The sequence below is a fragment of the Papilio xuthus genome, unplaced genomic scaffold (assembly GCF_000836235.2).
Source record: "Papilio xuthus unplaced genomic scaffold, Pxut_1.1 DF826961.1, whole genome shotgun sequence".
NCBI lineage: Eukaryota > Metazoa > Arthropoda > Insecta > Lepidoptera > Papilionidae > Papilio > Papilio xuthus.
The window spans coordinates 6,450,634-6,475,356 of record NW_013531688.1 but is presented as its reverse complement, the minus strand read 5'-3'; the positions used below and the strand labels follow the sequence as shown (position 1 = coordinate 6,475,356).

General features: G+C 35.4%; 5 protein-coding genes across 7 annotated transcripts in view; 2 read left to right on the top strand and 3 right to left on the bottom strand.

Annotated features, from left to right (window-relative positions):
• Positions 1-6,250, bottom strand: part of alph (protein phosphatase alphabet) — an 11,781-nt gene extending 5,531 nt beyond the window's left edge. Inside the window, exons 1-2 of the mRNA XM_013315427.1 lie at positions 5,095-6,250; positions 4,293-4,410 (exon numbers count right to left, since the gene is read on the bottom strand). Of these exons, the coding sequence (XP_013170881.1) occupies positions 4,293-4,410; positions 5,095-5,907 (931 nt within the window). The 5' untranslated portion in view covers positions 5,908-6,250. The remainder of the gene's footprint in view (positions 1-4,292; positions 4,411-5,094) is intronic.
• Positions 6,251-6,627: 377 nt separating this feature from the next.
• mIF2 (mitochondrial translation initiation factor 2) lies at positions 6,628-12,583 on the top strand. 2 transcript variants are annotated; one of them, XM_013315720.1, is made up of 15 exons: positions 6,628-6,861; positions 6,937-7,090; positions 7,176-7,296; positions 7,464-7,627; positions 7,770-7,950; positions 8,288-8,464; positions 8,772-8,821; positions 9,165-9,379; positions 9,655-9,733; positions 9,966-10,091; positions 10,250-10,475; positions 10,551-10,672; positions 11,081-11,264; positions 11,793-11,933; positions 12,387-12,583. In XM_013315720.1, the coding sequence occupies exons 1-15, from the start codon at positions 6,836-6,838 to the stop codon at positions 12,554-12,556; spliced, it is 2,136 nt and encodes a 711-aa protein (XP_013171174.1). In that variant the 5' UTR covers positions 6,628-6,835; the 3' UTR covers positions 12,557-12,583. The 2 variants fall into 2 exon arrangements, with proteins under 2 accessions (XP_013171174.1, XP_013171176.1); XM_013315722.1 differs by lacking the exon at positions 6,937-7,090.
• A 2,128-nt stretch (positions 12,584-14,711) lies between these two features.
• Positions 14,712-18,840, bottom strand: LOC106120310 (WD repeat-containing protein 20). The gene is made up of 3 exons (XM_013315623.1): positions 18,263-18,840; positions 17,090-17,272; positions 14,712-16,894 (listed from the first exon to the last, which is right to left on the bottom strand). Exons 1-3 carry the CDS (start codon positions 18,542-18,544, stop codon positions 15,566-15,568), a joined length of 1,794 nt encoding a protein of 597 aa, XP_013171077.1. The 5' UTR covers positions 18,545-18,840; the 3' UTR covers positions 14,712-15,565.
• A 246-nt stretch (positions 18,841-19,086) lies between these two features.
• Positions 19,087-20,959, bottom strand: barc (RRM1_TatSF1_like and RRM2_TatSF1_like domain-containing protein barc). The gene has a single exon (XM_013315060.1). It carries the CDS (start codon positions 20,843-20,845, stop codon positions 19,157-19,159), a length of 1,689 nt encoding a protein of 562 aa, XP_013170514.1. The 5' UTR covers positions 20,846-20,959; the 3' UTR covers positions 19,087-19,156.
• Positions 20,960-21,306: 347 nt separating this feature from the next.
• Positions 21,307-24,214, top strand: LOC106119951 (uridine diphosphate glucose pyrophosphatase-like). 2 transcript variants are annotated; one of them, XM_013315083.1, is made up of 6 exons: positions 21,307-21,562; positions 21,672-21,882; positions 22,159-22,235; positions 22,525-22,678; positions 23,638-23,681; positions 24,116-24,214. In XM_013315083.1, exons 1-6 carry the CDS (start codon positions 21,373-21,375, stop codon positions 24,127-24,129), a joined length of 690 nt encoding a protein of 229 aa, XP_013170537.1. In that variant the 5' UTR covers positions 21,307-21,372; the 3' UTR covers positions 24,130-24,214.
• The last annotated feature ends 509 nt before the right edge of the window (positions 24,215-24,723 follow it).

Sequence of the window (24,723 nt, the reverse complement as noted above, 5' to 3'; positions counted from 1 at the left end):
CACCTGAGGAACTGCAGATGCGTTGTCGGTCTTTAAAGAAATAGTATGCTCGCTTCTTGAAGGATCTCAAGTCGTATTGGGTCATTTGGGCTTGCTTTACATCGTACGATCATTTTCATTAGTATGTATTTTGACCGAGATATCAATTAATGAATGTGTGCCCTAATGGAGTTTATAGTATTTCGTTACATCTAAAGTAAGGTCGCGATAGATCCTTGCATCGCTCCTAATTGGATTCCGCAGGCTAGGTGAAGGGCGCTTATAAATCACATTGACCTACTCAGTACCCACCCTATACCGCAAACTGCAACCACCTACTATATGACTAATTTTAGTCTAGATTTTTCTCACGCGTCTGTCGGACTAAAAATAAAAAAATGTAAGCAACAATATAAATGGCCGAAGCGAATTTTACGTTTAAACGGTAAACAATCACTTGCCTAATTACGTATTTAAAAATCTCCTTCTAAATTCGATTACGTACCGCATTTACTTGCAATTTGTACACGAGCATAGAACAAATAGGATCGATAAGAAGCGTAAAACGAAAGATTTACTCGAGCGCCATACGTAATAGGGCTTCTCTATATATAAATGCCGTTTAACGAACGAGATCGCGACACACGCACCGCGATGCCATAACGACTACACGTTCATTGCTTTAACCCTCGCTTTCAAAATTGAAAAAAAAAAACAACTGTTAAAATAACTTAGGGCCAGGACTAAAGCAATGAAACATGTTGGTGCTTTTTAAAACAATATTTAATTAAAAAATATACGAGATAACAATATTAAAATCTTAATAACTCTATGAATCGAAGGGAAAAGGACTAAATAGTTCTCTGGAGGGGTCACAATGTATCACATGGGTTAGAAGAAAATTGAACTTTCTTACGTACTACATAAAGGCGAAAATCGCTTGACGCTGTTACTAGAATAGATTGCTTCAAAAGATTTTCGCTAACAAAGTCAGAAAAGATATAAATATAGAATTGAACATTTACAATGTTATTCTTAGAGATTGTCTTTATCGAAATATCTAGTAAGTAAGTTACAATAAAACAAGTAAAAATTAAAATGAAGTATTTAACAGACTACCAATACCTAACACTAAAAAATATGTTAGAAAAAAAATCTCTTTTATTCATGTTAATATGATAATTTTTTAAATGAATTTGAACTATAATAGAATAACTACATTAAAATGAGGAGAAATTTGCGAAAATTCACCTAAAATATTTGCAGTACAGTCAACTGCATAAATATGTATACATATATAAAACTTCAGAAATTTGTATACGCAATCGTTTCCATAATTATTTATCTAGGTATCCGTATTGTTCCAAACATGAAAACATCTTACTGACGAATATGTACGTAAATATTTTTTAAACCCAAAGGCAAGTGCCTAGAGTTTTATAAATGTAAACTTATTAATGCAGCTGACTGTACATATTCAAAAAATAGCAAATATGACATAACTACAAAGGGTTCGCATTTAAATAGGGTGTTAGAAGACATGCTATTTACCCATTTAAAGATACAGAACTTTATGGTATTTGATAGTTTCCTCATTTTTATTACTAACAAGATGACCTTGAGTATTTCCTTCAAGGTCAAATTGGAAAACCATATCTTCGCCTATCGTTCGAATCGATCTTTTTGTGGTTTTTAGTATCATATAGAAATTTAATTACTGTGGTCACTAACCACACATTATTTCGTAAATATAATTTTACCCGGACTTAATTTGCAACAATGTAGCATGGAAGTAAATTGAAATGAGGAATTTAACATTAGACATGAATCATGTTTTTACTACAAAATGTAGTCATAATTTAATTTGACACAAAGTTTTTAATGCAACTAGGCACCCTAAATAACTTACATATGTTGAAGACCTTATTATTAAGAGGCACATTATAAGTCTTTAAGGGAAATTTTACTAAATAATTTGGCTAATAAAGATGATTTTATTCATCTTATATACTAGTAAAGAGTTAGAAATTGTTATAAACTAGAAAATTAAATAGTTATTAAGGTTATAAAGAGTAAAATTGTATGTCTTTATGTTAATATCTATATATTAAACCCAGTTATATATTTTTCTAGTAACTAAATGTTACGTGGAATTCATTTTCAACACAAAGTATCCCCAATAGGTATATCAACTGCATGAGACGAACAAAATTTAAAAGTCAAGTGATAAATCTGACTTTGAACTGAAAACATCGCAACCAACTCATATATATGCTGAAAATTATGCAAACCCACAGAATGTATAAATTTGAATGTCTGAGAGAACAATCTTTTGTTATCCATACATCATACAAGACATATAGATTAGACAATATCTGGATGATTTTTTTTTAAATTGTGTTTTTTTTGGAAATTATATTTAAGTACGAATTACTAATAAAATGATGAAATATGAATAATATTTTTCGATCTTACCGATAGAAAAAGTTAAGTTTATGTTTAAGTTGATTATCGATAAAACACGAATAAAGTGACATTTTCTAAAAATGATTCCTAGCTAGATCGATTTATCGCCCCCGAAACCGCCCTATATACTAAATTTTATGAAAATCGTTGGAGCCGATTCCGAGATTCCAATTATATACATACAAGAATTGCTCATTTAAAGATATAGATATTAAATCCTAAGATCATTTGAGTGTGGAAAATAAGGAACTAAATTTAAATCTGGAAGTGAGAATCGAAAGAAGACCCTAATCTTAAAAATATTATGACATCATTTGCAGTATTAACACGGCGCATGGATTTTTCTAGTCAATCCAATCGCTGCGGAAATATGAATCTAATAATCTATATCATAAGAACTATATTTTACTAAAACCCTGAAAAATATGCTTAATTAACTTCTAATAATATTGAAAATATGTTTTAAGACAATATTGTGTTTTTTATATTGTGTCTATGGGATCTAAGATAATGGCCTTGTTATGATTAACTAAAAAAAAATTGCATTTTTTTATTTTTAGATTTCTTAATTTATATACCCTTAATATAATGTGTACAGAAGTGTACATAAATTAACTACTACTAAATAACTTTTGATATAATTGTGAAAGTATTCTAGAGTAAAATATTGCTTTGAAAATTTAGAAATTATGATGTTAAATATATCACAAGCTTGTACTTCATCATTATCAGCTCACTATACGTCCCCACCGAGGGGTTCGGAGCCTACCCTAACTTGTACTTACAGTTTAAAATTATTTATACATTAAATATAGAAATTAAATATGAAATTTGTACTTAATCTAGTTAATAGAATAATTTTATTTGTATATAGTAGCTATTTTCAATATACATATAAAAATTGAGAAAAATTTTTTTTTTTACGGACTTCATCATGATCTAGGTCATATATATTTGCACTCAACCTACATAATGTGAGATTCTATTTATTTCATAAAGAATTCAAATTGTTTCCACTACACTATGTATTATATATGTTTATTATTGATAAATTTCTCTGAAGTATATAGAATTAAATCTAATATAAATTTGCAAATGACTAAAGTATATAATGTATGTGAGATCTGTTTATATTTTAAACCTTAACAATGAACCCTGTTACAAAACCTTCACTGAGAATATAGTTACTTAGGTAACCATAGGTTTTTATTGCCAAAATTCAACAACTGTGGAGGAATAATAAACATCCTGCAAAATTGATGTTCAACATCATTACTAATATGACTTCTGTTAGTAATTATATCATATACTAGCAGTTGACTGCAACTTCATTCACTCGGAAATAGTAAAATCTGGTAAGTAATAACCTATATCAGCTGGGAATAGTTTAGCTTTCTGACAGTAAAAGAAATTTTCATATTGGTTCAGTATATAACCTATGCAATGCAAACAAACAATCAATCAAATCTTTGCTCTTTATAATATTGGTATAGATGATGTTATTTCATAGCCGCATACTATGAGTTAAATCATCCTAATTTTTGAATGAACACATTCACAAATCAACACAGAGTCTCTACCCATAGAGATCCACATAATGACTTCTATTTATATTATTGTCTCTGTTTTCTAAATGAGATTGAAAGGGATGACAATATGTACCAATAAGAGTCACTGCGGTGGCATGTTTAAAATTAGAATTTTTTTTTCGTTTTGTGCCCGGGTTAGTGGACAATCTAATTATCCCCTAGCTTCATTGGAAGTCCGAGTACTATCAGTGCTCTCATCCTGCCTATCAGTGTATCTGTGCTTGTGTGAGCAGGCATGCAGTAATGAGTGATAGCAACCTGTCAGCCTCTGCCGAAGCGTCTCGTCCAGGTCGCGGTCAGCACGCTGCGCCTCCGGGCTCGGCTTCGGTGCCGCAGGGAACACCACAAGAACAATGCTCATGTTGTCTTTGCTGCCCTGGAAATTTTATACAGGCTTTAGTTATATTAAACTTAGAAAATATAATGAAATTATCATTTAATACAAATTGCTTGGTGGAATAAGGTAATATTAACAGACTGGGTTGTAGTAGGAATAATTTTAAGGTTTTCTGAATTTTGTTTTTTACTTATTTTCCACAATTCTCTCAGTACCTCTTACTTGCAAAAAGGTACTAAGAGCAAAACTATTACTCATATTATTTTACATAACAACTTCTTCAAATATTTATTGAGAATGGTTACTAAGTGCCTATGACTTATCTAATATTTATACAAGAACAATACATAAGCAATACCATGGCTATTGAATTACAAGTATTATATAAATTTTTCACATATTCAAATGCATGTAAAAATTCTTACTAGCAAATAGACCTGAAGTATGAAAACAAGAATTGGATGTATGTATCTTAATAAACATATTTGGACTAATCTCATCATCTAATACAATTTACAAACCATTAAATCATTGGTATTCATAAATCAGAAGACCAAGTCTCTCTCTTTTCTCTTTTAATAATTCAACCAAAAACTACTTTACAATAAGGGATCTTATGAGCTCTTAGGTTAATATTTAATTCAATTATTAAATAAAATTATACTTTTGATATTTGATTCCGTTGTATCTTTTTTCATAATAATCTAAAAATAACATAGTTACCTTGTAGAGACATGTATCTATGACTTGGTTGGTTATAGTAACAAGGTCATCTGTTAGCTGCAGCAGAGAGTGGACATACGCGCAGAGCGCCTCGTTGGTCATCACGTCCCACACCCCATCGCAGGCCAGCACCAGGAACTCATCCTCTGACTCCGACCGCTCGTGCACCGACACCTCAGGCTCCGGTGACACCAGCTGCTCGCACGGACCACGGTTTAGCACCTTCTTGTACTCGTAGTCCCCCAGTGCTCGCGACACCGCTAAACTTCCATTTACGCGCTGTATCATAACAGACCCACCGGCTTGGACAATACGCGACTTTTCTGATGGCAACTCTGGCTTGTGATCGCGCGTTGCGAATATCGGTGCTCCGTTTCGAGCCAGCACTGCGCGAGAGTCGCCGCAGTTCGCTATGTATATCTGCTTGGGTGAAACGAAAGCGCACACCGCCGTGGAACCCGACTTCTCCCCGCCGTTAGATAGCTCCGGCAACTCTCGCATCTTTTTATCTAGGTCCAAGAAGCCAGCTCGTATCGCCTCGGCTATTTCCTCCCGCCGAAACTCGTCCGTTTGTAAGATACATTCTAATAGATTGTCCGCGCAATGCGCCGATACCCGCGCTCCTGCGTGTCCGTCGAACACCGCAAAATAAGACCAATCGGACAGTGTACCGTTTAAAGTAAGCTGAGCGTGATGGGCATCTTCCATCTCCACGCGCCAACCCTGCATTGACGCCACGCCATATCGAAGACCGTTACCTTCTCCGCTCTCGTTGTATTTCTTAGTCTCAGGTTTGTTCAAAAAGGCTCCCATTCTGAGTCCGTCTTTGTTGTTCCTTTAATCGCACATAATTCCAACACCATCAGGCACTCGAGTTAACGTCGCATCCAACAACGTATAAGGCAAGGAGAAGCATCACTGGTAGAAAGATATGATCTAGTGTCAGAAGAGAATATTTCACTAAACTTTGTTGGTCTTGGTGATACGTGGATGCGAAAGCGCACTTGTTTTCTTTGCTTCTACGTAATTAATTCCAAGCAATGGTGTTGCGTAGATCTCGATGACAAATCGTGCTCTCTACGGAATCGTAAAACGAAAAAGCAACTCAAAAGAATGAATGGCGGACATAAATAGTATTTGTCTATGACTTACTTTTTTGACGATTTTGACGAAACTTTGAGATCAACCGTTAACGTGGAAATTAAATTATATTTTTATTTTCTCTTAGATTTTTAAGGATCGCGGTAGCATATTTTTATTTTTTTAGAATTTATCATGGACAGCATTATCAAGGACAGCAACAAAACAAAATAAATAGTTTTAGGACTGAAAAATTATTAATTACAACACGAACTGTATCACTCAACATGGTTTACATTATCATAATTGTTAAAAAGAAACGTAAGTAACAGTCACTTTAAAAAAGCATATTATTGTCATAAAAGTTGTTGAAAATAATTATTAAATGATGTCTTTGTCTAATTTATTTTTCAAAAAAAATTGTAACAGTCTGTGGTAAGTTGTCAAAAATACCTGTCAAAAGATAAGGAGATGATGTTGAGGTTATGAATGTTTTGAAAATTTAATTATTGAATTTAATATAAATAAAATCTCTTATAAAACTGTAGTGATAAATGTAAAATTACAAAACAAGTTGCACTGTGATAGAATAAATTTAATTTGATATAGTGCGGTTCTTCATTGGGCATGATTTCAATTTTAAGTACAAAAGTGTTACAAAATGTATAGAAATCTGTTATTTAAAAGGTAAGTGAAAAGAAATGCTAAAAATAAATATGCCAGTCTAAAAATGATTTTTCACCTATTATTCAAAATTTCCAGGTTGCCATTCAGACAAATCAGAAATGAATATTTAACGAACAATACTAAGCAGTTAGTAGACAGTAAATGTTCTGTGAATACTGTCAACCATTTGGTTCGTCAAATTTCGGTATCAACAGTTTTCAGCAAGAAAAGAAAAACTGCAGAGGAAAAGGTTAATTAACACCTAGTGTACTTGTTGATATTATAAAAGATATGTATGTAAATGTATTATATAAATGTTTGTAATTTTTTCCCAGGCTATAGAAAACCATGGTAGGCGTGTAATACGGTATTCTCCTAAAGCTGGTTCAGAAGTTGTAGGAATATGGCGGAATATGACTGTTCAAGATCTAGCTAATGTACTTAAAAAGGATATAGGTACGAATTTTGTTCTGCCAATGACATATTGTATAATAAGTATAAAATTCACACTGAAATACTGTCTTTTACAAAAGATAATTTGGAATTTATAAATTTTATTATAGATTGTAGCTTATCTGTGGTTTACGACGATGAAACTTAGAAATCTTTTAAAACATTTTCAGATCATATATTTAAAGCACTTGAATTTGCGGACAAAAACTCTGACACAGAATATAAGAGAGATACAGTTATACACAATCCACAAATAGTGAGGGAAGTTGTAAAAATATCTGGCTGCAGGTTCAAGCTTGTGGCAAGACCTGATGAACTAAATGAAGAAGAGGAGGTATGTCAAGTCTGTCATTTCTATGTATAGACATACTAGCTGTAGCCCGCGACTATATCCGCGCGTAATTTACCTTTTACATGTTTAATCAATATACATCTTAGTTTTAAAAGTAATTTGACTATTATATATTTTTGTTTAGAATAAAGATGCGGTTCCTGCGCCACCTGCGCCGGAGTCGGCGCTCCGCCCCCGACCGCCAGTGGTGTGTGTGATGGGTCATGTGGATCACGGCAAGACCACACTTCTCGACGCCCTCAGAGACACAGCTGTGGTTGAGCAGGAGTTTGGTGGGATTACACAGCATATTGGTGCTTTTGAAGGTACTACATATTCTGCTATGATTTTTTTTTTCAAAACTGTAATAAGGAGTAAAGAGTTAGTGGTTCTGATGATGTAAATCTCTTTTTAATAATATGATATTAATGTGTTTGGCTGACCACAAAAAGTAAACCAAAATTGTAAGGTTTATAAAACCTAGTGAATCGACCCCACATGAGTAGGATAAGATCATGATGACTGCTTCTTATAGTAAAAGTTGTTTTATCTTACTTATCACTATTTGGCAAATATTTATTTTGGATTTTCCCGTGTAATGTATTTAGTAATATATAGTAGCAGGTTTAGGATGTTTATACAAGTGTCAGTTTGTGTGTGCAGTGAAGTTGAAGTCAGGTGAGACGGTGACGTTCCTGGACACTCCGGGGCACGCGGCGTTCAGTGCGATGCGCGCGCGCGGCGCCTGCGCTACTGACGTTGTGGTGCTGGTGGTGGCAGCGGACGACGGTGTCATGGAGCAGACCGTCGAGTCCATACGTATGGCGAGAGAGGCTAACGGTGAGGTTCAAAAATTAAATTTAAATTCAAATTTAATATTATAAACTAGTTATCACCCATGTCCCCTATGTCCGCGCGGAGATTAAAAAAAAAACATAATTAGCTAACGTGTTCTTTTAGGCTATGTTTTACATCTGTGCCAAATTTCAGCAAGATCTGTCGGGTTGTTCTGGAGGCACCTTTCATCAAGCATCCGTCCATTTAAATAATCGCATTTATAATATTAGTAAAAAGCAGGATTGGAAATTTAATATAATTATTTACTACAAACAGAATAATGATATAAAATAATATTTAATTGTTGCAGTTCCGATACTTGTGGCTATCAACAAAATCGACAAGGCAGGTGTGAACATTGTAGGTATGCCAATAACTTGCATATATATTTCTTTTAATTACTTTTCTATTCGTTCAAAAATTAACTCAAATTAGAATAAATCTTTCTTATTTAAAATTAGCTGACGACCGCGACTCCTTATTCCAGACTATGTTGTACAACTATGTCTAAATTTCAGCGAGATCTATGCAGGCATTTTGGATATACATAGTAACAAATATCCATCCAAACATCTAAACTTATGCATTTATAATATTAGTAAAATAAATTGTTGTTTAAGAGTTGATAGTCTGTCATATATTTAAATGATATCAAAGGTTTATTAAAGAAAGTGTTAATAAAAGGTGAGGTGTTTGTGTGTAGGAGCGCACGTTGAGCGCGCTGTCGCAGCACGGCGTGGTGTGCGAGGAGCTGGGCGGGGAGGTGCAGGCGGTGAGACTCTCAGCACTGCACCGTCTGCACCTCGACACCCTGGTGGAGGCCCTCACCCTGCAGGCGCATCTCATGGACCTCAGAGCTGACCCTGGCGGATATGTCGAGGGAGTAGTCATTGAAGCTCAAGTCGACCCGAGACTCGGGTAACATATTTAAGACTAACTGTCGTCCGCGACTTTGTCTGCGCGGAATTTAAAAAAAAAGTTAATTAGTAGCTTATGTATACTTTCAGGCTATGTTCTACATCTATTTCAAATTTCAGCGAAATCCATCAACCGTTCTGGATGGATGGATATTTATTACAAGGTATCTCCAGAACGGCTAAACGGATCACGTTAAAGTTTGAACGTAATTTTTTTGATGAAATAGATGAACTGCAGATGCGTTGGCACTTGTAACAAATTGTAAAATATTGTAGGAAGCAAGCAACAGTTTTGGTGCAGAGAGGAACACTGCGCAAAGGTTGCGTGCTGGTCGCGGGCGCGGCCTGGGCTAAGGTAACTTACTTCTTTAAAAGTCATTCTAGATTTCCACATATTTGAAAGGATTGCATTAATATTTATAAATGAATAGGTAATTCTTAGCAACTTCCTTGTTAGTTTTAATAAGAAGTTTATTATTAGTTGGAATTGTCATGAACCGTAACCGTCAGCGCCAAAATGGTGAAGTTGAAATAGGCACAAAATACGAGGGTTATTAACCTGTCCATAAATGTGCGTGTCGGTGCAGGTGCGCATGTTGCAGTGCGGGGCGGGGTCAGTGGTGCAGGAGGCGGGGCCGGCGCGCCCGGTCAGCGTGCTGGGCTGGCGCGACCTGCCTGCTGCTGGAGACGCTGTGCTCGAAGTCAGCTCTGAGGTAACTTTGCGCTCTCCAGCGATGCAAGCGACTGTGGTACTCAAGACCTATGAAATTTTATCGTAGTCGGTTAAGTCGTTTTAGAGATACGTAGTAACAAACATCCATCCATTTAAGTTTTCACATTTATATTAGTATGATGTAATTTTGATACACAGAAGCGTGCCAACGAGGTGATGAGATGGCGTCACAGCCAGCGCATGAAGGAGAAGCAGGAAGAGGACCTGGAGGTGATCAGCGCGAAGGAGGCCGAGCACCGCGCGCAGTACAGAGCTCGGCTGGCTCACAAGCGCGCCCTGGGCCGGCTCAGACTGAAGCCTGAGGGGCCCAGGCAGAAACAGATACAGGAGGACACGCATCCCACACTCAGTGTTGTTGTTAAAGGTTAAACTTCACTATATCATTAAGGATTCCACTTTTGATGTGATTTTTCAAACAAATATTGTTAATGATGTGCAGGTGATGTGGACGGTTCAGTGGAAGCGATCCTAGACATCCTGGAGACGTATGATGATCACGAGCGCGTGCGTCTGGACCTCGTGCACTACGGCGTGGGACATGTCACACCCAATGACATTGAGGTATCACACAAAATATCGGGATTGTCCGTCTGGAAATCAGTCTAGTTTAAAATATAAAATTATAGTTATCCTTTTATGATATATCTAACACCTTGTGTAGTTTTGTTCAATCGCGTCCACAATTATTATATTATTAAGTTTATGTACAGTCAGGATCTTTCACAGTGTTCCACTAACAGAATTACATTGTATTTTGCAAAGCGACAAACTACATCCCTCGTTACAAAATAACCAATCACAGAGCCATAAGTTACATAAATTATTTCATTGTATGATAATAAAAAGCAAAAATAGCGTCTTTTTGATTATTTTCGCGTAATGTAAATGCTTAGGTGACGTTCAAATGATGTCGCTTTTAAGATGAATACCGACAACGTCCCCGATAGTAGATTTGTGTGTTATGTTCAGATAGCGCGTGCATTCAATGCGGTGATATACGCGTTCAACGTGGAGTGTCCGGTCGCCGTGTCGGCGGAGGCGCGCCGCTGCGCCGTCTCCGTCTCCTCGCACAACGTCATCTACCGCCTCGTCGACGACATCAAGCACCAGATCAGCGCCAGGATACCCAAGCGACAGGAGGAGGAGTTCATCGGTGAGACCCTTATATGTACCTGTCGCCCCCAACTCCGTTCTTGTAGAATTACATTAACGTTATTACTTTATCCGTTCTTCCAAACTATGTTCTACATCTATGCCAAATTTCAGCGAGATCCCTTTGTCGGTTCTGAAGATACTTTTAAAAAACATCCATCCATAGATTCGCATTAATAATATAAGTAACGGGAGCGTCGGTGGCTCAGTGGTCAAGCACTTGACTTGCAATCTGCAGGTCCTGGGTTCGAATCCCGCCATGTACCAATGTGTTTTTCCATTTCCGATTTACATATGTACATTTATCCGACGTTCTTACGTTGAAGGAAAACATCGTGATGCAACCTGCACAATATCTGAGAAGAAATTCAAAGATATGTGTGAAGTCAACCAACCCGCACTTGGCCAGCGTGGTTGACTATGGCCTAATTATCCTAAGTTAGGATAGGCTCCGAGCCCCTCGGTGGGGACGTATAGTGAGCTGATGATGAATATAAGTAAGAAATATATAATGTTGGTGATGTCGCAGGCGAGGCGAGCGTGCTGCAGCAATTCGTGGTGTCGGAGGGGAAGCGGCGCGTGCAGGTGGCGGGCTGCCGCTGTGTGCGCGGAGCACTCGCACGACACGCGCTCTATCGTGTCACACGTAACGGACAAGTTGTATATGAAGGTATGTTTATTATATAAAAACTAATACATAACACGTACTTTATTCAAAAGGGTTTCTTTGATTTCATAATCCTGAAATATTAGTAAACTTATCGGTCTTCTTACATAAAACTTGTTTAGTACTACTGCACCGACGGCGTGGCAGCAGTGCGGGGGACACCCTTACACACCCCACCCGCCGCCCCGCGCACCCTTCACTCTGCATCTACCAGTTGCGCCACGACATTCCGCCCGACGACATACATGTCAAATATTTGTTTTTATAATCCTTTGCATTACAATCATCAGCAACCAGTCTTTCATTACATCATCATACACTCCACTCGCTCAACAAACTAAACCAATAAATCAACACTTCTATCATTAAAATTATTTTTAAAACTTATAAATTGTGTAACGAAAGAAACAGGTTATATTTGTATTGTCTACAAATATTATATAATTTATCTATTAGGTAAATTAGCTTCGATGAAGCACCTCAAAGATGAAGTGACCACAATAAAGCGAGACATGGAGTGCGGACTGCGCTTCGAGACAGAGTTCGAGGTGCAGGCAGGAGACACCATCACCTGCTACAAGATGGTCGACGTCGACGACCACACAGACTGGGATCCAGGCTTTTAATATCAAGATATTAACATAATAAATTATAGACAAAATTATTTTATTGTTTTACTACTCCATTGGTTTTCTGTTCATCGAAATAAGCTTTTATAGAAATTCATGAAAAAAAATTGTTTTGACTACTCCACAGATGTTCTGTCTTGTAAAGTAAGCATAGTGATATCTAGATTCTTATAACTTTACGATGCCTATTTGCCTATTTCTGAGTAAAATTTCAGTCCAACAAAAAAGTATTAAAACATCTATGGTTGGATGTAGTCACTAATCTGACAGTTTGTTTTTTTTCCGTCTCCAAAGAAATATTTGAATAAAGGTCTAAATGAAACTACAACATTATAAAGAAAATCGTCTATTAAGTATTAACTTGATAGGCTTATTTTGTGTCTCACTAGATTTGAACAAAAAAACTTCGTCTCAATAAATTAACGTCGCCCGATCAGCGACATCTAGTAACATTAAATGGAAAATACAAAAGAATCAATTTAATTTCGGGGTAAATTAATATTTATTATACATAATAATACATAACAAATGTACGAATCATTTTACAGAACGTACAAACAAACAGTACAACATTAAAAATGAATTATGAATTGTTTCATAGAGTTAAAATATTTTATTAATAAAAATAAATAGCTGCCAAAAACGAAACATTTTTCCGATTACTTTTTATCACATACTGCGTCATTCCTTTAATAAAACCCATCTAAACATTTTGCACTCATCATTGCATAAACTATAATACTAATAAATTTAAACTAAATATTCAATATTTTTGTATCGTAATAAATTTCAATCTCTTCATAATTCACTTTTAATATCTAGAAAGTTTAAAAATTGCCATGATTATAACATGAGATACGTCTTTGTGATTTTTTTTTCATAAAATTCTTTTGTCAATTACTAATTGGCTTAAATAAAATTACTACATACTTTAATTATGTTTGAATGAATAATATATTAACAACCCTTTAAAATATTCATAGGAATATAGAATATCTTATATTATGGGTAGTTGACAATTAAGAAACCAGAAAGTTATAACAGATTTTTAATCTTTATTGTTATATGAAAAAATTAATTATTTTTTAACAAAATAATTTTTACGAAAACCCATTTCATCTCATGCTATTATCAAAACAGCACAAATGATATATTTTAGAAAATATACATTTAAATAACAAAATAATTTAAATAACTTCGAAATGTATTTAATATTTCAATTCAAGTAATTTTTTAATAAAAAATAATAAAAATAATTTGGAATTGTATAAATTTCTAAACGACAGAATATGTAGAATAACTTTACAACAGGGAAAATGTGACTATAATGAAATAAATTTACTAAATTGTCAAACACGATTTCAGTCTACCCTCTTTATAATTTTTTATTTGCCTTTCTCTTACCGGAGTAGTCAACATTTCTTATAAAATAATTGGGTACATTAAATTGTTATCCAAGTTATGGATAAATGCATTTTAAAAATTATAGAAATATCAATAATGTTAGTAAGCGCTGTTTTTTGTAACTACCAACTGCAACTGCAATTTACATAAATAAAACTTGATATACTAGGGCTGTGCATTTTCCCAGACATTCTGAGTAAAAATTTAACATGAATTATTTCCATTTTGACTATTATAGGTTGAAACTAAAATCGTATTTGACTGAGCTACCTACTAGAAACAATTGTAGACAATTCGACAATTTTACAAATCCACCAAAACGTTTCTGAATATTTATATGAATTCGCTCAAAGTCTCAGACACAACTTCGTTATATTTAAATTGCTTACAAAAACTGAAATAAATAATTAACACGAATACATCGAGAAATCACGGGTATGTTCGTGTTTTGCGGCAGACATTTATTCATACCTATACAGTCATTATTAATTAAAAAAAATCAAATCATTACTACTTAGGTTGAAGAAGGATAGATGCACTATACTGTTTTCTTTAAAACATGGTGAATATTTTTTTTCTAAATAAATTAAAAAAAAATTAAACTTCCCATTTTTATGTTGACAAGCGTGTAAAAATTTAGACGAGATTTCTTCTAATAATTTAAAATTATTCAACCACACCTTGCAAAACAGAAAAGTGTAAAATTACTAGTGTGATTTCAACATAGAAATTGACAGCTCTGTCTGATCAGTTTGACAGTCATGAAATACATAGACAATAGAATAGAGTTTGACGTTTTCCCGCCATCGCGTACCACTTGTATCGCGCAAGCAATCTTTGATCGCTCCATAACCTATTCACTATATTTACAGTGAGCCGAGAAAAAAAAACATATTTACTTATAATTACAATATACACTCCTCTATACAGTCGAATCTCATTACTATTGCTACAAGAAAATTGCCTTTTCAATATCCCGAAATCTATTAAGAACAAACGGATATTTAACAACGAAAGTGTATTTTTTGTTAATGATCATAATGAAATAGGTTAATTAGTTTAGTATTTACACCATGAACAGTGATGTGAAACAACAGAAAAGATTGAACCAATTTTGTAAAAATTCAATTGCCTTTTTATTTATGACATGATGAAAATACGTAAACTATAATATTAATAACAAAAGTAATAAATAATTCAAAGTAGCAATAATCTCTCACACATACAAAATCAACTATATTTTAATCTCTACAATGGAATAATGTAATTCTTTCAACGGCCGAATATAAAACTGTTAATAAATGCCTACCATTTCACATATCCTAACAGTCTGTTCAATAAATATATACAACATTTTAATTAAAATATGGTATTATGTGATATGAATATTTATAGAAATTTATTTCTAATCATAACTTGATGGACAAGTTACGAATATGAGCAGAGTTATAATTGTCAAATTATTAAAACAAATATTGAACATAATGTGAATTAATTTTGAACAGACTGAGATGACAGTTGGTATTAACTAAAAGTGTCACTTACATAGGCTGTAACACGGAGCTAGTGAACTATGGGTGTCAATGCACTGCACTGCAGGGACTAGTCGACGAGGTCGATGCGGTCGGCGCGCTCGGAGCGGCGCGGGCGCACCTCCCCGTTGTGCTGCCGGGTGGGCCGCGCCCACGTGTTAACGCAGCCGTCAGCGCACGCCGTAACGAAGTACTCTGCGCGAAACAGTAGCGACGTCAGTCGCTCGTGTGCGATCTTCTTGCAGATCAGCGGCTCCAGCACCGGGCACTCGTCGAAGCGCGGACACGACGGCGTCCCTATCAGCTTCAGAGGGTCGTACGTATCGTTCGTATGTGTGCCCGCCGACTTGCCCCGCAGCGCGACCGTGTTCGTAGCCGAAGTCTTCTCGGCGGGCTTCGATAAGCTGAAGTTCCTCCGGTGGTCGGATCTTCGCTCGCCGAATGAGAAACCCGCCAGCCGTTGGGTGAAGTTGACGCCGAGCGAGCCGGAGCTCTCCTCCTTCGCTTTTCCGACGCTGATGTTCAACGTGGAAACGTTGTTTGCTTTCGTCTTGGCGACAGGCTTGGCGCCGGAGGGCTCGCCCGCCGCATTGTTGTGGCCACTTAACTCGGCGTGCTTATGCCCCACTTTGTTTGTCTTGGTGCATTTCGTTGGAACCTTTGCCCCCGGAACTCCGTTGGGAGAGAAGTTCTGGCTGTTTGGCGATAGATGCGCCGAGGCCCGCGCCCGCACCGGTGGCCTCAGTACGTCCTCAGTCAGATCCCAGAAACATAACTGCGTGTCCTGCGAAACACTACCTAGTCTGTAGCACTGAACACTTTCACTTTTCTTGTCCTCATCCGCGACCTCCTCGCTGTCGCCCTCGCTGAAGCTGACGACGTAGGGGTCGAAGGCGACCACGGACACCCACGACCTGTGGCCCTGACCCCGCGCCACTACTCTCCTCTCGCCGAAGGACCACACGGTAACTAGATCGTCCTCTCCCCCGACCACCACGTACTTTCCGTCGGGTGACCAACATACACACAAAAATCCACCAAAGTACGAGCGGGCTCGACCGATCAGTTCCATGGTGTCGTAGTGGAAAACCCTTAGAAAACCATCCTGTGATACTACAGCTAAATTCGTGCCGCACGGGGAGAAGGCGAATTCATTGATGCAGCTGCCATCGACACCGATGAGCCACCTGTAGAGGGGGTTGCGGGTGGACTTGGTGCGGCACGTGTGTATGGAGTAGCCATCGCCCTGCTTGAACAGCTGGTAGTGCGGGGAGGCGGTGCCACAGGTCAACTCTTCGTTGTACACATACAGCTGGCCCGAAGCATGTGCTGCTATGAACAGGTTGCTCGACCCAGGAACCCACTTGATGCAAGTGACGCGTGTCTTATCTATCAGTCTCTGGAAACAATGATGCAATATATTCAAATATGCTATTATTATTATGTTATGATAATGGGTGCAACAATAATGATAGCACATGCACATATTTTGTAGGTTGTAAATAACTAAATTGAAACTGATTTTATGCTACATCTTACATCCGTATCAGTCCATAATTAGAATAAATTAAACTAAAATAATAATGAGACTGACCTCTTCATTGTATAATTTACTTAATTCCTTTTTAATAGGATCTATGAGTTGTATCTGTCCAGTGGAGAAGCCAACGACTAGTGCGACGCTCTCTGGCGTCACCGTAGCCGCGTTGAAATCGTGGCACGTTGGGTTTGTGCCCTTGTACATTTTTTTGTCCACAGGCTTCGTGAGGTCAGCTGCCTGGAAGAACAAATGTTCATGTAGGTGTAATGAGATGGCTAATGACTTTCACACTATGCCACTTGCACTGAGCTCACTGTAATAAACATAGGTGCATTGACGACCAAACTATGAAGAATGAGAGGGTGGCATAGTTCTGTCCAACAAAAAATTACTAACTTCTTTAACTTTCAAATTGAAATTAAACTTAATGTAAAAATAATAGTTAACATTCACCATGAGCAAAAAAAGATTGATTATAATACTGTTCTTTAAAAAACATACATTAAAAACTACTTTGAATTTTGTTAAAAATATTAAAAACCTTTACAAATTCACTTTTAATTCTGAAAGAAAACAAGATTTAATTATTGCGGCATCTTGATTCAATGAAACTGAATCCAATCAATAACAATTAGAAATGCTGTAACAATGTTAAGTTAGTTACTTCTGCCCGAATGAACACTACAGCCTAGTCTCATTTCTATTTCCTTTCATTGAGTACAACCTTCACAACATATTATACAAGTTATTTTAATTGCACTACTAAAAACATGTTTATTTAATTTTTACATTACATTTTTACATACTTTCTAATCACCCAGCTATATGAAATATACTATACATTCAATTTTCATGTGTTTGGTAGTTACAATTACGGTTAATACACATAAAAATTTTATAGAATCACTTTGTTTGTCCGTCTGTCTGTCTGGCAAGATTATTTCTTATCATTACATTTTGTTGTGCAGGAGATAATTTTACTTTTACCCACTCAGGTTAAAGTCTATCCTGTATTTATATTTGCAACAACTTTAAATGACATTAATAACCAGAAATATGCAATCAATATGAGTACTTGAGATATAGGAGATTGATAGCTGTTAGATAACTAATGTAGTGAAGAGATTGTTTACTTTTCCTAGTTTTCATATTAATAGGCCACGCACTATGCATTAAATACAGGCAAGAACACCATGTAAACAAATTGTTATTAAATAAATAAATTACCTTTTTAACACCTCTGTAAACATAAACATAGAGTTCTTTCCCATGATTGAAACATATTCTGTCATCGGAGGCCTGTCCGTCGGAGCCGGGCGCACCGCCCCCCGGCCCCGGCGGCAACGACACGAGCGACACGCGGACATGAGTCGAGCCTGAGCCACTGGTGTAACCCACACGGTTCGGTCTCGAGTACTCGGACAGCGTCATCAATCTGTACGTGCCTTCCCGTGTCACGAACTGTGTCTTCACGTCGTCCTTCCCTCCGGAGTCCGGTTGTACGGCCATGTTATCATATCCTGTTATTATTCATGGAGGCGGCTAAGGAGGCCCGATTTCGATCAGTTGACACTTGAAAACTCCGACACCGCACGCGAACACTGCCGCCCATTAATTACGTTCATCTTTCACATGTGTATAGTGTTGTTTCAGTTGATTGGCAAGACAACTATTAAACTTAGTGTTATATTTGTCTTAATTACTAAATGTCGAATCAAATTAGATATTCTTGTGTATGCAACATAAAAAGTCATGTGTCAGACAACATGACGGCTCGTTGTTTATGGTGCCATTTTAATTTTTTTTTGTCAAGTGGTTCACAGAGTAGTAATAAAAGTATCATACAGAGAATACATATTTATTTTTAGAACCTTTTTATTGAAAAGTACTTAGAATCCAAATGTTATTACCCATATATGGGTACTTTTCAGTTCATACAGTAATATGTAAAATTATAATTTATTCTGAACTAATAAATCACGAGGGCAAGATCACTACATAACTTCCTTACTGGAAGTTAATTTTGATTAATTTAAAAGAAACTCTAGAGGTGATTTTTGAATGTATAATTACAACAGATTTACTTAAACATTAAATGCATTATACAACATGTACTTTAAATTAAGTTACTAAACCACTTTCTGATTCTTCTGGTTGTTCTAGCACAGTAGATTCTGTACTGCTTTCAACTTTATTTTCTTCTGCATTCTCTTTGCCTTTAGCTTCATTTGTGTTATCTTTCTTGTCAACTAAAGTCATTAATCCACTTTCTGTTTTATCAGCTTTTTTGTCTAAAGCTTCTTCTGTAGTTTTATCTAATTTACTTTTGTCTCCACTCTCTCCACTGCTACTTTTAGCTTCACTAGTACCTTCCTTGCCTTCCAAAAATTTATCCCATTTATCTAATCTAGTATTAATTTCTGCATCAGTTTCAGCTATCTTGTACTTGGTCCAGCCATCCCATATCTCTGCAGTTATCTGTCTCTTGCCAAACCATCTCCCATTTATAAGTTGCACAACTGCATCCGCCTGTTCTGGTTCTTTCATTGTAATCTGGGCAACTCCCTCAGGGTGCTGGTCATAGATAACCACTTTCCTGACATCTCCACATTTTGCACATTCCTCCCTCAAGTCACTTTGATAGTCTAATATCAATTGTACATCTTCGTTGAAGTCTTTTGGGTGGAAAAGATTTTTAACTATCACAACCCTTTCATGTTTGGATCTCTGTCCTAATAATTTCTCTGGCTTCCAGCCGAACAAATTCTGTTGCATCTTTCTTATTTTCTCCAACTCTTTTTTCTTTTTCTTTTTAGGCTTAAGAGCAGGATTGTACTCTCCTTTAAGTTGAAAATGAGCTCTTTCCACTTTAACTTTGTTACCTTTTAGATCACTACCATCAAGTAATTTAAGTGCCAATTCTACACTTTCTATTTTTATATAAGTGCATAGAGCATCACCCTTGAAACAATTCTGTTCTTTGTCCATATACAATTTAACTTTCATTTTCTTAGTGGTAGGGTCTCTTTCCACCAGGCCACATTTTTGCATAAAATTAACAAACTCTTCTTCATTCAAATCCAAAGGCAAATTAGACACATACACCTTAGTATTTTGTTCATCCGATTGTTCAAACCACTGTGGCTCATTTTTTCTTTTAACACCTTTATTTTCCACCTTCTTTTCTTCTTCATCCTTTTTTTCTTTTAATGTCTCATCTTTACTGTTATCTACAAATCCATAGGACATAAGATAATATGCTAAAAATTCATCATCAACATTTGGTAACCAAGCCTTTTTACTTTCATCCCAAAAACATTTGGAACCATCAGGCTCTGTGTAAACATGAGTATCATTCTCATAGCTGTATACGCGGCCTGATGTATCAGGATCCCAAGAGTTGGTCTCTTGATTCCAGAAATATTTCTGCTGGCTTGTGGGATCTGTGTATACAGCTTTGTCACCTATATAAGTTACATATGGTGCATAGTCACCCCATGCAGCAGCTGGTTTTTCCTTGGTAGTTTTGTTAGGTGTAATATATTCAGCCACTTTTGGTATACTTTCTTGTTCATGTCCATCAGTTTTTTCATCTACATATGATTTATTAACCCCTTTGAATTCTGCTGCATTCTCTGTTTTGTTTCTTTCATTTTGTCCGATGCCCATACGGTTTTCATTTTCAGTAGTGGTTTCGGCTGCTTCTTCTATTGACTTCTCTTTTTTATCTTGTTCAGACAGTTTTTGGACTGTTTCACATGATAGTTTGATAACAAATCCTGATTTAACATTTTTTTCAGGTTTTGACATATTGCTTGCCTCTTTCAAATCAGTAGTTAAGAGTTAGTTATAGATATTTAAACATTATAAATATAAATTAAAAAAGACATCTAATTAAGTAAAAATTAAAATAATTTCCATAAATTATAGATTTCTTTTATTTTACAGTTGTATTGTCAATGTCAAAATTACCAAAGAGTAACTAGACAACAGCAACAGACTGTAACAAAGACAAGCATCCAACCAGTAATTATTTAATACAGATGCATTTCCATAGTATTTGTCGTATACAGAACACTAGCATAATTATTCCTAATGGTAGAGTGTATTAACCATTTTCATACAGCCCTAATTGTGTTAAAATGTGTTTAATTGGTTGGTTTGAAAATTATATTTTATCTGTAAACCAAAAGTGATCCCGTAACTACTCTTTGGTAGAAAACAAAAAATATAAAAAACTTAAAACCCAAACAAAAAAATTACATGTCAAATTATTAAATTGACTTGTAAAGTTGTGAAAAAATATACTTCTAGTTTTTTCTTACAATTATTTAAATATGGAAGATCTGAAGAACGTGTATATTAGCCCGTTGCCGGATTCACCATACGTAAAACCATTCCGCTTTAACTATACACAAAATGGGAAGGAGAAAACCTGGGACCTGCTGGAAGTTCATGACAGCGTTGCTATCGTTGTCTTCAATGTTAGTAGGAAGGTGATGGTTTTTGTCAAACAATTTAGACCGGGTAAGTTTAACGTCCCCTTAACTGAAGCCAAAACGGAGCGATCTCATATCACGCGTATATCGTATTATTAATAGTCTAGTTGGAATAATGAAAATGTAATTATTTACAGCAATTTACTACAATTGCATCAGCCCTGAAGATAGAAAGAAGACTACAATAGATACGACCAAGTACCCTGCATCTCTGGGCTTAGCGCTTGAGATGTGTGCAGGTATTATTGACAAGAATAAAACTGTAGAAGAAATAGCAAAGGAGGAAGTTCTGGAAGAATGTGGATATGATGTACCTTTAAGTAAATTACACAGGATTACTTCATATAGGTTTGTGATCTCAATTTAAAAAAAAAAAATTATGACCAAGAGAATAAAATTTGCATTTTATCAGGAATTAATCTGTAGTTCAAGGATAGGTTATTCTTGATAATCGCATTTATGAGGTTTAACACTTATAGTGGAGATAGAATATTTAAAATAGTATAACATTTTGTTCCTTATACTTTAGCTAACACACAGTTAAGAATGTCAGGCATGACAAAAAATAATGTGTTGACAGTAGAGACCATTCCTTAACTCTAATTCTTTTATATATCATTTCAGATCTGGTGTGGGTGTACAGGGGGCCCTGCAGACATTCTTCTACTGTGAAGTGACGGATGATATGAAGACTGAGAAAGGTTTGATGTTATTATAGTATGGTAGACTAACAATTTTGCAGTAGTGGATCAAAATCCTACTATTCAACTAATGCCACTCACAAATTTATTTGAAAGTAGCTATCGCAGCAATGCTGAATTATAAAAATTAAACTTACTAAGTAGCCTATATGTTCTTCTAGACTATGTTCTACATGTGTGCCATATTTCATTAAAATTCATTGAGCCTTTCCGGATGTTTGAAGGTGTCTCCGGAGACACCTTAATGATTAAATTAAAATAAGCAAGTAAAATTAATATATTTTTCTAGGTGGTGGCGTAGATGATGAACTGATTGAAGTGATAGAGAAGACAATACCCGAAATAGAAGAGATGGTGAACTCTCCGGGCCCAATTACCAGCCCGCCGAGCTGTCTCTTTGCTCTGATGTGGTTCCTACACTATAAGGCAGACAAGTTTAGAAAGTAAGAGAAAATTTAACACCATATTTATAGGAGTATTTTAATATCTGGACCGGGTCTGGGTTTAATATACTGCTGTTTTAAAGTTCACAGAAGAGTGAAAATTTAATAAGGTATGTAAAAATGTATTTAAAAAAAATGTCTTCAATATCTTGGATATTCAATATTTTCTTGTCTGAAACCATTCCTTAACACAAATGTGTTATTACTTGATTTTTTTTGTATGTATTGGGTGACAAAGATTTTGATTCTTGTCGCTCAAAAATAATGCTGTACATTAAGATTATGCTATAATTATAATCATGTCCCAAACATCAAATAAGACAAGATGTCTTTAAACTGAATTTTACAATGCAAATATTTTTATAATATTTATATTTAACCACATTCATTTTATGTATGTACTTATGATTATTACATTGGATATAGTTGATTATAAAAATATTCACTGGATGATGTTAGTAAATATCATTTAAAAATATATATTACATAGTCAAACTTGGATAACCGAGAAACCTTTATAAACCAGTCATTGACCTGTCCTAATGGTCAACCTTTGTAAGTGAGAAACTCGGGTTAAAGAGAAACCTCCATAAGCAAGATCCCTTGGATTCTAGCTTATCCAGGTTCGACCGTAAATAACTTAAGTAAATAAAGTATTATATGTATTGAATTAATGAGCTTCGTAAAAGTGAACTTTGTACTTTATCCAATTTTGAATGTAGTTTTATTGATTAGTTAATTGTGGGTCATATTTTGGATTATGTAGGACTGTTTATTTGTTGTATTTATTGTACTGTTGCTTGGAAATTACATAAATAAATAGAATGAAGTCATGTGCTGTTTATTTTATAGTGTAAGATACTATTTCTTGACAATTATTTATACTAGATGTGACATAACTTTACCTACAGAACCCTCTTTATTTCTTAATTTGATTTGTGGTAATCTTTCTTCGCCAGAACTTTTGGTGGTCACTGCGCTGAATGCAAGAACGGTCTTTTAGGTGAATATTGAGCAATTTTTAAGATTATTTTGTTCAGTATTTCGTAGATATGGTATTTGAGTAATTCATCTCATCATAAAAATACATATTTGTAAGTAATTATCTAATTAGCGTTAAATTTGATTTACGAAATAAAAGCCTTACTTAGTCAACACTTTTAGTATAACATCATTATCAATCTGCCCTTATCCCTATAGAGGGTCGGCACAGTATGTATTCCTCCATACATCTCTGTCGACCCTCATATCTGAATCCACCCCCTTCTTACGCATAACCTCTTTCACATAATCCATCTATACTTTGGTCTTCCTCTACCTTTTCACATTCAATCTCATTACTTTTTGGTTTATGTGATCATCTCTCCGCAAACTAATGGTGATTATAGAACTATAGAAATTTAATTATTTGGAACTAATACAAATATATTTCAACAGCTTCGAAACCCTAAGGACCGCATAAACAATGTTCAAGACATGTTTTTTATTGAGTGCGTCTACAAAATGAAGGCATGTTTTTACAGTATCTTAAAACAATATTATAGTTGAAAAAGCTTGAAGTTATTTTGGGTTATTGTTAATATTATTTATTTCCTTAGTTAAATAAATTATTAAAAATGATAAGCGATAGTGTATTTATCAACATTTGATAAAAAAGGTGAATTTGGTTTTAGTGGTCAACTGTTATCTATGCGGTTAGTGTATGGCGTGTGTATCATAGAAGTAGGCAGATTTTCAAATATACTCACGCCCGTGACTGTGAGGTGTGGACAGAAATAATTTTAATTAATTGCTATTTTAGCACATATATACAAGTGTCCTCCTTTTTTTTTAAACTTTATTATGTTCATTTTACTAGTTCAATACGAGTTTTTATGTTAAGTTTGTTAGCTTGTAGTGACAAGTAAAATTACCAATTGTCATTTGACAACAAGTTACATGACTATCAACACTAGGATAAGTTATATTTTACAGAAATGAAACATCGAAAAGTACGTAATGTATTTATTTAAACGCTAAGTGGTAAGGGGTAGGGGGAGTGGTAT